Source organism: Mus caroli, chromosome 5 (genome assembly GCF_900094665.2).
Source record: "Mus caroli chromosome 5, CAROLI_EIJ_v1.1, whole genome shotgun sequence".
Taxonomy (NCBI): Eukaryota; Metazoa; Chordata; class Mammalia; order Rodentia; family Muridae; genus Mus; species Mus caroli.
In genome coordinates, this window is record NC_034574.1 from 69,790,733 (window position 1) to 69,803,853 (window position 13,121).

A 13,121-nucleotide genomic window follows, 5' to 3' on the forward strand; every position below is an offset into this window, starting at 1 on the left:
AGACCCAAGGCTCTAATTTTCAACTGGCAAGCCCTATTTATAAAGGCCTGAGTAAATATTTCACAGTGCATCCATGTTGTTGTACATATAAACAGCTCACTGCCTTTTTACCACCAAGTGGTTTCCACTATATAAATTAGGCCTTTTTCCATACAAAATCTAGGATCAACTTGTGAATTTCTACAATGTTTACTGGGATTTTGGTAGAACAGTACATGTAAATTATGTTACTGCGCTCTTGACAATGCTGCAGTTTCTACATAAATGTCAGAAGCCTATTTACACAGGTAGGTCTTTAATTTCTATCAACATTATACAGTTTTTAGTGGATGAGTCTTGCTACTCTTTAAACTTATTCCTATTTCATCATTTTTATGCTATTGTAACAAAATATGTTTCTAGTTGTACTTTTGGCATTTCCTTAGTAGAAATATACATATATAGAAATGCATGAGTATGTACATGCATTTATACATATAAGTACAGATGATTTTTTACATCAAGTGTGTATGTTGCTAAATGCTTAGGAGTCTTGGCGCCTTCCTCCCATTGTACTTCCTGATTGTCTAGATCCATGACTGCTATCTGCACAGGAAATTCCTCCTCTGTCTCCTCCTTTCCTCCTCTTCCTTTCCTCTTCCTTCTGCCCTAAGACAAAGTAGCAGAAGGCCCATCTCTATCTTTTTGGTGAAACCACTCAGGGTTTCTTCACAGATCTGCCAGAGCACTGGCATTTAACGTACACACAACCACACAGGGCTCAATTTTTCTTTAAGACTGTTTAGTGTGTGATTATGTGTGGGTATGTGCATATATGTGCAAGTGCCCACTAAGGTCATAAAAGCGTGTCAGATTCCCGAGGGCTGGAGTTACAGCAGCCACCCGACGTGTGTGCTGAGAACTGAACTCCGATCCTCTTGGCCACTGAGCCACCTCTTCAGCACCATGTCTTCAGCATTTTTTTATTTTTTGCCTTTTGTGATAGGGTCAGACAACTTAGTCTTGGCTGGCCTGGAACTCACTTGGATCCACCTGCAGCATCTGCCTCAGTTGCTAGAATTAAAGGCGTGAGCTGGATACCCCCAGTCAGCTTCAGTATCTTTAACCACTTATAATGTAGTATCTTTGTAAAAATTTAGATTATTTTATCTATATGAGTGTTGGGCTTCCACGCTTGTATGTGGGTGCCTCAGGATGACAGATCCCTGGAACTCAGGAGCCACCATGTGGGTGCTGAGAACCAAACTAAAGTCCTCTGCCAGAGCAGCAAGTGCTCTTCGCTCCAGCACCATCTCTTCAGTATTTTTAACCATTTCCAATGTAGTATCTTAACACTTGTATTCTACATAGTCTTATTTTATAATCTTTCTGTTTACTATATGTGTGTGAGTGTTTCACCTGTGTGGGTGTGTGTACCACATGTGCCTGGTGTCCTCAGAGGTCAGATGATGGTGTCAGATCCTCTAGAACGAGAGTTATAGACAACTATGAGCCACCATGTGAGTGCAAAAAACTGAGCCCAGGTCCTTTGCAAGAACAGCAGATGAATTTGCAATGCATGTGGCAACACGCACTATGTAAGTCTATGTAAGCCCAGGACAGACCAGGTCCCAGCATGGAGAGGGGAACTGGGCAAAATGTCCCATCCCTAGTCAAGCAGCTGAGAGAGGGTCAGTTTTCTCTTAAAAGGTGTAGCGCTGGCAAGCCAATCATGTGCCAGGGGAAGACGACAGACCCAAAACAATTTGGGCTGCCTTAATGAGGGGGGAAAAAAAAGGCACAAACTGAGGGAGGGAGGGAGAGTGGGAGGGAGGGGAGAGAGGGAGGAGGGAGGGAGGGATCTTTTAAGACTCGGGAGAGGGTGAATGTGATCAAAACATGTATAAAATCCTCAAGGAATAAATAATGTGTTTTAAAATTGTGGGAAAGATATGGTGTGTGCTACTGTACACACGTGCACATGCGGAGGCCAGAGGATATCCAGTGAAGCCCTCTATCCGTCTCCACTCTATTCCTTTTGAGACAGGGTCTCTCACTGAACCTGGATCTGGCCATTGCAGCTGAGCTAGCAGGTAGGTGACCTCTGGGATCCACCTGCCTCTGCCCACAGCACTGAGATTCGGGCGTATGTGACACACCTGGCTTTTATGTGGGTGCTGGGGACTTGAACTCATGTCCTTGTGCTTTCATAAAAAGCACTCTTGCACACTAAGCCACCTCTCCAGTTCCAATTTTTTGTTGTTGTTGTTTGCTTTTTAAAGACAGGTTTCTATGTAGGTCAGGCTGTCTTTGAGATCACTAGGTAGCAGAGGCTGGTTTTAGGCTCCTTCTTGGAAGCCTCCACCTCTTAAGTGTTGAGATTAGAGGCAGATGCTAACACATCTGGTTCTGCGCCCACTTGTAAAAGGGTAATATACTAGCTTTTTGTAGGAAGCACAATATGCTTGAATGTTATGATAGAAGGCACCCCAACGGCACATCCACAGTCAAAGTCAAGTTCCTCCGGGTACTGTACTACAGGTGAGTGCTGTGGTACCTGTAGTACATGCAATACTATAGACATGATTAACCGACTTCTCTTCCATTTTAAAATAAGCATGTGCCATCACAACTACACCATCACTAATGCGCTGGGAGGAACTACTGAAGTATAAAGGACCCTCTAAAACACGGAACATTAGAAGAATGCAGAAGAAAACATTGCTGTTGCGACTGAAGTGTACCTGTAAAACAGTCACTCTGTGGCGGGAAAAGAGAACATCAGCTAATTTTGATGGGAGCACTTTGACAGAAGTTGGCACGATAAGCAGGCAGGCCCCACTGGACAGAGAAACAAATATCTCCACAACAGACGGATCGAAGGTCAGAGGAGAAGCCAGAAACAAAATGTCTTCTTGAGTGATGTCAAAAAGTGACCTAAAGGCAAACAGAGCACAGTCGTCATGAGGAAGGCCTAAGCTTGGGTATGGACAAACCCTAAAGAACCCCAAGTTGGGACTGGAAGGATGGCTCAGTGGGTAAGAACACCTCCTGCTCTTGTAAAGGACCCAGGTTCAGTTCCCAGCATCTACATGATGGGTAGTTTATCACCATTTAAAATTCTTGGACAGGGGATTCGTACCCTCTCTGACACAACGTTACATTGACATATATGCAAGGAAAATAGTCATACACATGAAATGAGGAGAGATAAGTATAAAAGGAGATGAGGAAGAGGAAGAGCAGGAAGAGGAGGAAGAAGAGGAAGAGGAAAAGGAAGAGGAAGAGGAAAAGGAAGAGGAAGAGGAGGAGGAGGAGGAAGGGGAAGAGGCAGAGGCAGAGGCAGCAGCAGCACCAGCAGTGCCATCGTGGAGACGAAAAGTTTTCATGGTTCAGACTTCATTCTTCAGATTATGCAAAATGGCGCTATTGCTACTGGAAACCCCTTATAAAAGGTGGGACAGAAAGCCCTTTAGTTAGGTGTGCTGGTGCACTCCTATAATCCCAGCACTTGGGAGGCAGAGGCAGGCAGATCTCCGTGAGTCTGAGGCCAGCTGGTGTACACAGTGAGTTCCAGGACAGCCATGGCTGTATAGTAAGACTCTGTCTCAACTTAAAACTAAACAAATAATACTTTTTTTCTTTTGCCACAGGTTTTATCATGTGTGACCACTTCCTGATATGTCAGTTTAGACAAAGGGAATTACAACCCCCAGAATTCTCTTTCTACTATGCTTTCATTTTGGTTTTTGTTTTTTTCTGTTTTTCTTTCATTTTTAAAAAGGCATTGTCTTGCTATGCAGCTCTGCCTGGCCTAGAACTCATTATGTTGTCCAGACTCTCCTCAAACTCCCAGCAGTCCTCCTGTTTCAGCCTTTCAATAGCTAGGGTTTCAGATTTGCACCACCAGTTAAACAGGCTTCCTTTAAGGATGAAGTGAGAGACTAGAAGGATGGTGGCCGCCACTTAGTAAAGCACACCTCTCTGTGTCAGTTGTTTGGTTGAACATTCCAGTCTGCAACCAGCTGAGTTTATCAGTCCTGAACTGGCTGGATTTCTTCCTTAAAGAAAAACCAACAAGACTGGAGAGATGGCTTAGTGGTCCAGGGCAAGCTGCTGCTCCCAGCACCTACTCAGAGGTTGGGCGGTTTAGTTGAGCTAACTCCAGCTTGAGAGGGAACCGAAGTCTCTGGCCTCTGCGTGCACATAACATACTCACAAGCAGATATACATATAATAAAAACAAATTAAAATAAAAGATGCTTTAAAAATCATAATCAGCAGCAGCAGCTGGATCTGCAGTTAATTTCCACCCCACCTAACTGTGCTCTGACTGTGCCAATGCCTTTGGGGTTGCAGCTTGCTGCTGATTGCCTCCTAGCTGCCTACCCATGCCCCCTCTACTTTCTCAGTCACACTGTGCCTGTGAGTCAGTTCCTAATAATAATCTACTCTTACATTCTGGTTTCCTTTCAGTAGACTCTTGCTTCTGTTGGATTGATATTTTCATTTTTATTTCTTAAGACTCTGTGTGTGTGTGTATGTGTGTGTGTGTGTGTGTGTATGTGTGTGTATGTGTGTGTGTGCGCATGCGCATGCACAACATATGTGAGAGGAGGATGCTAGAGGCCAGATAATAGCATGGGATTCCTCTGAGCTGGTGTTATAGAACATGTGTCCGGTGCCCAGCTTGTTACGTGGGTCTTGGAATTCCAACTTCACTCAGCATGAACTTGCAGCAAGCCCTTTTAATCCTTGTGTCATCTCTCTACCCCTCATGTGTATGTTTTGAAAGAAGGCCTTACAATGTATCCCAGGCTAGGCAGGAAGTCTTAATCCTCCTGTCTCAACCTCCTGAATGCTCGGATACAAGTCAAGGGTACTCACTGATGTTAAGATAGATCCAGTCTTTCCTTTTTCTATTATTTGGAAATTTCTCTTGCATGAGAACAAAGAGACCAGGAGAGTTTAAGTTAGGATATCAAAGCATGGGTTTGTTTAGTCTACACTGCTGCTTTTAAACTGAACACACAAATCCCTCCCTAAGAAAGCTGACTCTCAACTTAAAAACATCTTTAAAGGGCTGGTGAGATGGCTCAGCAGGTAAAAAGCACCCGACTGCTCTTCCGAAGGTCCAGATTTCAAATCCCAGCAACCACATGGTGGCTCACAACCATCCATAACAAGATCTGACTCCCTCTTCTGGTGTGTCTGAAGACAGCTACAGTGTACTTACATATAATAAATAAATAAATCTTTAAAAAAAAAACCATCTTTAAAGCCGGGCGTGGTGGCACACACCTTTAATCCCAGCACTTGGGAGGCAGAGGCAGGCGGATTTCTGAGTTTGAGGCTAGCCTGGTGTACGGAGTGAGTTCCAGGACAGCCAGGGCTATACAGAGAAACATTGTCTTGGGAAAAAACATTAAAAAAAGGGGGGGGGGGAAGGGCTAGAGAGATGGCTCAGCAGTTAAGAGCTTTAGCTACTCCTCTAGAGGACCCCGGTTCAATTCCCAGCACCTCCATGGCAGCTCACAGCTGTCTTAACTCCAGTTCCAGGGGATCTGATACCCTTCCATAAACATATACGCAGGTAAACATAAAGCACATAAAATAAATAAATCATCTTTTTTAAAATCTTAAAAAAGAACTTGGAGTTTAAAAAAAAATCTTTAAAAATCTAAATATGGTATACCTGTGCCTCTCATAATGGATGGCCCAAACTTCATTTTTAATGGAATTGTTCTTCATATATACCGTCTAGTTTCCTGGTGAGATGTTCGAAGTCAGCAAACTTTCTTTCATCCCTCCAATCCTTCTGTTTTAGACAGGGTCTCACTATGAACCTTGAACTTAGGATCCCCCTGTGTAGGAAGCATGCTTATATACTGTGTGTTACAGGATGTTTGATTATTGTACATAGAAAACTTAATTGTTAGCAAAATATAAAAGCCTAAGTAGGGGCTGGTGAGATGGCTCAGTGGGTAAGAGCACCCGACTTCTCTTCCGAAGGTCCAGAGTTCAAATCCCAGCAACCACATGGTGGCTCACAAACATCTGTAAAGAGATCTGACTCCCTCTTCTGGAGTGTCTGAGGACAGCTACAGTGTACTTACATATAATCAATAAATAAATCTTTAAAAAAAAAACAAGCCTAAGTAGATATAGCATTTGTCGGATGTAGTTAGGTGTGTCCTGAAGAGATGCAGTTTGGGTTTGCCTCTAAAAGCCTCCATTGATAAGAATGCTAAAGAATGGAAAGGTCCTGCCTATTTTAGGGCAAGTTGCTTAGAAGAGGTTTTATGGCCCTTGCTCTATGATGTGAGGCAAAATCAGCTGGGTGGTCTGGAGCTACCTCACCATGAAGATGAAATGGTTCAGCACCTAGTGCCTTGGAGCCACACCACCATGGCTATGGTTCAGCCTGGCAAGGTTGTATAGGAGGCTTTATAGAGTTCTTTTACAGTATCCGGGCCTTTGCTAGAACGTGCACGCTCTCTCTCTGTCTCTTGGCTTGGAAGAGCTTTTATGGGAGGACCTCCAGGTAAGAGATAGGGATTTTCTCTTTGGGCCTTCAGAAACAACAGAGAAGCAGCTGGCAGGGCACAGGTAAACAGTATTCTAGGAAAGCAAGCTAAGAGCCCTCTTGAGTTTGTTGGTGCTCAAGAGAAAGGGAGGCTAGCTCATAGAATGACACAGATGGAAAGAGATTCCTAAAGAGCTAGCAGTTTAGTTGTAAGATCAGGCTTGTGAATAGATATTTTCTATATAGTTAGGAAAACAAAGCTACCACACTGAGCTACCAGGTTTCTACCTCAGCTTCTACCTTCTGGGTTTTTCTTGGTATAAATATTAAAAAATTTAAATGGGCCAGGCATGGTGGTGCACGCCTTTAATCCCGGCACTTGGGAGGCAGAGGCAGGTGGATTTCTGAGTTCGAGGCCAGCCTGGTCTACAAAGTGAGTTCCAGGACAGCCAGGGCTATAAAGAGAAACCCTGTCTCGGGGTAAAAAAAAATTTAAATGGTTACACTTGTGCTCACAAATCAGCAGAAGGCTGGAAACAGATATGGCTAATAGCCCGGTGACCTCTGCACCCTCCAGATGGCCAGACCCTTATGTTTATCTCAGTCAGTCTATAGACCAATCCTCCTGAGGCACTTACGGGAGCACTGTTTACCTTACCCTGAGCCTGCTTCCTCAGCTAATCTAGAGAACATGCCTTTATAGAAGATGCTACAGGTACTTGACAAGGTCTCCTTGAAGTCATGCCTTAAGCTTTGTTGTACACACAGGACTGAGTTAATTATCACAGGAAACTTTGCCCCAAATTGTGGTATACTTAACTATGCCGAAAATAAACTCTGCCATGTCATGCCATGTCAGAACCTCACAGTATGAACCAACACCCGCTACTGAGTCATGCTGAACCAAATTCCCTTCTTACCTCCCCTGGATTCACATTCTGCCAGCCATGGTGTTTGCAGAGAGCCTCACACTTCTGCCTCAGCCCACCAATTATACAGAGCAAACTATAACAGGCTCCTAACAAAGTTTAAATCCCACTGGGCTGTGGAGGCACACACTTTTATTCCCAGCCCTGGGAGGTAGAAGCCAGTAGATCTCTGAGCTCCAGAACAGCCAGGGTTACACAGAGGAACTGTGTCTCAAGAAGAGAACAACAGATTTCTTTTTAATGACATAAAATTATGTAAGTATCTTACCAGACTCCTCCTACCAATTGTTCCTACCCCCACTTCCCTAGGGCCATACCTATACTACGTCCTGTACTCTCTGCTTTTTTCTTCACAAAATGAGTATTCTCAAGAAGAAACCCACACCGACACCAGGGGGAATTAATGGCAGGCAGGTCTGCAGGTGACTCCTCGTCATCTAATAGATTAAGCTGAAAGCTGAACTGGGCATTTCAGCCTCCTATCCTGACACAGCCATACAGAAAAACTCCTTCCTCCTATATTTAATTGGTACCTTTGCCAAAGAAACATTTCTTCTTTTTAAACTAATAATTAAAAATCAAAAAGTAGCCGGGCATGGTGGCACACGCCGTTAATCCTAGCACTCGGCGGCAGGCAGAAGCAGGCAGATTTGTGAGTTCGAGGCCAGCCTGGTCTACAAAGTGAGTTCCAGGACAGCCAGGGCTATACAGAGAAACCCTGTCTCGAAAAACCAAAAAAAAAAAAAAAAAAAAAAAAAAAAAAAAAAAAAAAAAAAAAAAAAAAAAAAAAAAAAAAAAAAAAAATCAAAAACTGGGGGTTGGTGAGATGGCCCAATGGGTAAGAGCACTGACTGCTCTTCCAAAGGTCCTGAGTTCAAATCCCAGAAACTACATGGTGGCTCACAACCATCCTTAATGAGATCTGACGCCTTCTTCTGGTATGTATGAAAACAGCTACAGTGTACTTAAATATAATAATAAGTAAATCTTTGGGCAGGAGTGAGCAGAGGTCCTGAGTTCAATTCTCAACAACCACATGATGGCTCACAACCATCTGTATATCTATAGTGCACTCATATACATAAAATAAATAAATAAATCTTTCAAATAAATAAATAAAAGTCAAAAAGTGAAGTTGGTGGCCCAGGCCTGTAGTCCCAATGACTTGGACAACTATGGCAGCAGAATAACAAGGCTAGGGCCAGCCTAGCTGCAGAGCAAGTTCACGGCCATCCTAGGCAACTCAGGGAGATCTAGTGTCAAAAGCAAACGGGGGCTAGACACAACTCACAGGTGAGCCTTTACCCATCGTGTGTGAGGCCCTGAGCTCACACACACTCACATACTCACACACACACACACACTCACACACACTTACACACACACACACACTTACACACACACACACACACACACACACACACACACTCACAGCTTCTGTCCAATCATTTGTTTATTCTGTAATTTGCCTGGATCTAACTAATTGCTCAGTTACTTAGGATTATACATTTAGATCAAGATTTACAATAGAATACATACTTAAATGTATTCTTCTTTAAAATACAAGATTTTTATTTTGCTTTGTTTTCCTGTTTTCTTTCCATAGTACAAACTGGCATCAAACTTGTTCTCTTTCTGTCTCTAGCCTCTCAGTCCCATGTCACCCAGCTTAAAACACAAACTCCAGGAAGGATTCCAAGGACAGGACCTACCGGAAGTGCTGGATATTAGGCAGTATGCATGCATGGGGCACTCTGACAGTCTTCGGTGTCCCCGTGGTCCCTGAGGTATGGAGGACATAAGCCAAGCAACCGTCATGCCGCATGTCCATGTGCTCCTTCTCTAGGTTCCTGCTCTCAGCACTCACTCTGTCCTCTCCATCCGTCACCTTGTGCTGATCTGTTCTGTCACCGAGCACTGTGCTCACCCCACCATCTTCCCAATGCAGTCTGAAGAGTGCCAGGTCCTTGTGTTCCACGGAAACTGTGTCATAGTTCAGAACTGTCTCATGTGAAGATTTGAATTTCTGTTAGAGAAGAAATTTACAAATATTAACGTGTTAAACCAAGTGATGGTGGTATATGCCTTTAATTCCAGTTCTTGGGAGGCAATGCAGGCCAATCTCTGAGTTTGAGGCCAGCCTGGGCTACAGAGTGAGTTCCAGGGCAGCCAGAGCTCCAAAAAGAGAAACCCTGTCTCAAAAAACAAACAAATAAATAAGATTAACATGTTAAAAATAGTTATTTTATAGAGAATGTAAAATAGCCATTTACCCACGAATGTGGCTTAACCGAGGATGCAGGTACTAACTTGTATCCTGGTATGAAGACAGAACTGAGACATGTCTCACTTATTAACTCAAGGGTTAAATGTTATTACTTTCCAACTCACCTCCAAAGCAGACATGTAGAAAAGCACGCATTTACAATGGAACATGGTAAAGATAATAGTGGCACATGACTGAAATGTTAGCGGAGAAAGCGGAGCTTAACTCCACACAAAGGGTCAGAGACTTCATAGGCAATGTTCATTATTCTCCAAATGAGAAGATGGGTGGTTCAGGCAGTCACTGACACAGAGCACAGGATCTAGGAAAGCTGGAGAACACTAAGCACTTTAAAAATGTGCAAAAATGAAGGAGAGGATGAGGTCTGGTATCGACAAGAGATAAGACGAGAATCCTCAATTACTTTGCATAATCAGCAAAAAAGAGTTTGGCCCTTAACCTGTATGTGATGGGATCCAACTGACGCCAGTGGGGAAAGCACAGGACTCCACTGTTAAATGACAGCCACTTCTTGAACCCTTCCTCTACAGCGGGGCTTGGCTAGTCTTGCACTAGGAGGGGACAGCAAGCATCTGGGAGCAGAGCTGACAGACGTTGTGCCTGTCTGCCTATTGAGCCAACAACTGCAGGGCTCTGACTTGGCTGCTTTTGTGTGATTTGGAATAAGCTGGATGGGGGCTGGAGAGATGGCTCAGCGGTTAAGAGCACTGACTGCTCTTCCAGAGGACCTGAGTTCAAGTCCCAGCAACCACATGGTGGTTCACAACCATCTGCAATGGGATCTGATGCCCTCTGCTGGTGTGTCTGAAGACAGTGTACTCATACATGAAATAAGCTGGAAGAAACAATGCTATGCTTAGTTTATTTGCGTTTGGATTTTTGGGAACAAGTTCTTGCTATGTGGCCCTGGCTGGCCTGGAATTCACTATGCAGACCATAAGACCTCAAACTTGAGGCATCAGCTTCCTGGTTGCTAGGACGACAGAGTGCACAGCCACACCTGACCTGGACATAGTTAAAATGGGGGTCTTCTGATTACAGCTTCTTGGGCTGGTTTTTAAAAACTGCTTAATTGAAAGAATCTGAGATTTCATATTAAATAAATATAAATAACAAAAGGTCAAACCTGGCAGCTTGTAATGCTTGCTGCGTGTGTGTTTGTTGCATATGTGTGTCAGAAGTGGGATGAGGTATATACAGCCCATAATGCTAAGACAATAACAACCAAAGCTAAAGGCAAACTGTGCCCATCTGTAGTCTCAGCACAGAGTAGGTGTGCAGAGAGCTTTTGGGGCTGCCTTGTAAAAAATGTGGCAGGAATTTGACATTGGGCCAGGACATGGAAGTAAGCTCAAGGTACACTGAGCTGAGGAATATGTCCTATTGATCGTTCTGGCAAGCCCCCAGAGACAGTGATTAAGGGTCCCTGTTTATCGCCTTGTTTGTTCCTTGACCTAGAACTGACATTATTATTATTTACATGTACTTAAAATGGTATAAAAGCAGGTTGGAGAAAAATAACCATACTGTTGTCTAATCACCCTTTCATGTCAACCCTCACTCCTTCCCTCGAGACCTCTGTTGACAGACTGAGCTGGCTTGGTCAGAGGTGGAGGCAGCAGGATTCACCTATGGAAACTCAAAGTTAGCCAGGGGTGGTGGCGCACGCCTTTAATCCCAGTGCTCAGGAGACAGAAACAGGCAGACCTCTGTGAGTTTGAAGCTAGCCTGGTCTACATAGTGAGTTCCAGGACAGCCAGGGCCATATAGTGAGGGACCCTATCTCAAAAGAAAAAAAAAAAAAAGACTCAAAACAACCAAAAACAGAAGTTCAAGGTCATCACTTTAATATCTAGTTTGAGGGCAGCCTGTTTTAACAACAGGATATTTGTTTAAAACAAAAAACCACCACAACAAAAATAGTTCAAGACCCATACATTCTTAAGACCTAGCTCAAAATCATTCTTTTCCATTAAAACTCTGCTGAGTCCCGCCCCTTAGGCCCCACCACACTGCAGACCTGGGAGGCTCTAGAGAACCGGCTCTTCTTTTTTCCCCAACAGGGTATAACTTTAGAGGGCTTTATATACCAAAATCCTTCCAAATCCCTTCTCTCTATCTAGCATCAGGGCTCTACATCACTGACATTTGGGCAGCACAATTCTATGTGGGAGCCTGCCTTGTACAGTGTAGGAATTTTAGCACCATCTACTACTTACAGATGCCAATAGCAGCTTTTTGTTTTGTTTTTGTTTTTGGAGACAGGGTTTCTCTGTATAGCCCTGGCTGTCCTGAAACTCACTTTGTAGACCAGGCTGGCCTCGAACTCAGAAATCTGTCTGAAATTAATCCCTGCTGGGATTAAAGGCATGCGCCACCACACCTGGCAGCAGCTTGTTTTTATCAGGACAATGGGAAATATCTCTAGACTTTGGACAGCACTCCTGGGAGGCAGAACTCTTCCTACACAAGAGTAACTGGTCTGGTGGGAAAACAGTGGATGCTCAATGGACTGCTCACTGCTTCTTCATTAAGTGAAGAAGAATGCTCACAGATCACAGAAATCATGGCCAAGGAAGGCAAGGTCCTAGCTATGGGGCTTTGCATAACAACCCCTTATTATATACCTTCACAAAGCATCCTGATAGTGACAATTAATTCTCACACCTAACCTTCTTTTTTAAAACTTCCAACAAGACGTAAGAAAAATAAGCATGCCAGGTGTGGTGGCACAAGCATCTAATCCTGTCAATTGGGAAGCAGAGGCAGGCAGATCTCTGTGAGTTCAAGGACAATCTGGATCTATATATTTGGTTTCAGGATAACCACATAGTGAGACCCTATTTCAAAAACCAAAACAACAACAACAATCAAACAAACAAGAAAAGAACAAGATAGGAAAGCCTTTCTTGGCATTGCTCTTTGAGTTTACTCTATTCGCAGGAACAAAGGACTGGGCACTTTCAGAAGTGCAAGGGAAGGCTCCAGGCAGACACTGACATTTACTTCAAAAACACGTATTAACCAAATGAATCTTTCAAATGTCTTTCTATTCACCACACTTTAATACTCATGAGCTTCTAGGAAGCTTTTCGTACAGCTTCACAGTTCATATGTCCGTGTACCCAAACACATACAATGCATTTAGGCTATTCTCAAGTATAAACTGGTTCACATAGAGAATGGGTAAAAGAAAACTAAACTGAAAAGAACTCCTATAATACTCTTCATCCAGTAGGCAGTGTTTTCTAAACAAACAATAATTAAATAATAATACAGCATGGACTACCTCTTGCTGAACACCCAGTGTCAACTCCTGTCTCTAAAGCAGTGTTTCTCAGATACATCACTGGTTGGCAGATACTTAAAACTTTTTTTTTCCTTCCTTTTTTTTTTTTTT

At 43.5% G+C, this 13,121-nt stretch overlaps 1 protein-coding gene across 4 annotated transcripts in view; it reads right to left on the reverse strand.

Annotated features, from left to right (window-relative positions):
- Aasdh (aminoadipate-semialdehyde dehydrogenase) overlaps positions 1-13,121 on the reverse strand; it is a 31,419-nt gene that overhangs the window by 12,972 nt on the left and 5,326 nt on the right. For all 4 annotated transcript variants that reach the window (XM_029476921.1, XM_021162881.2, XM_029476920.1 and 1 more), the window contains 2 exons: positions 9,147-9,460; positions 2,724-2,916 (listed from right to left, as the gene is read on the reverse strand). In XM_029476921.1, coding sequence (XP_029332781.1) covers positions 2,724-2,916; positions 9,147-9,460 — 507 coding nt within the window. The remainder of the gene's footprint in view (positions 1-2,723; positions 2,917-9,146; positions 9,461-13,121) is intronic.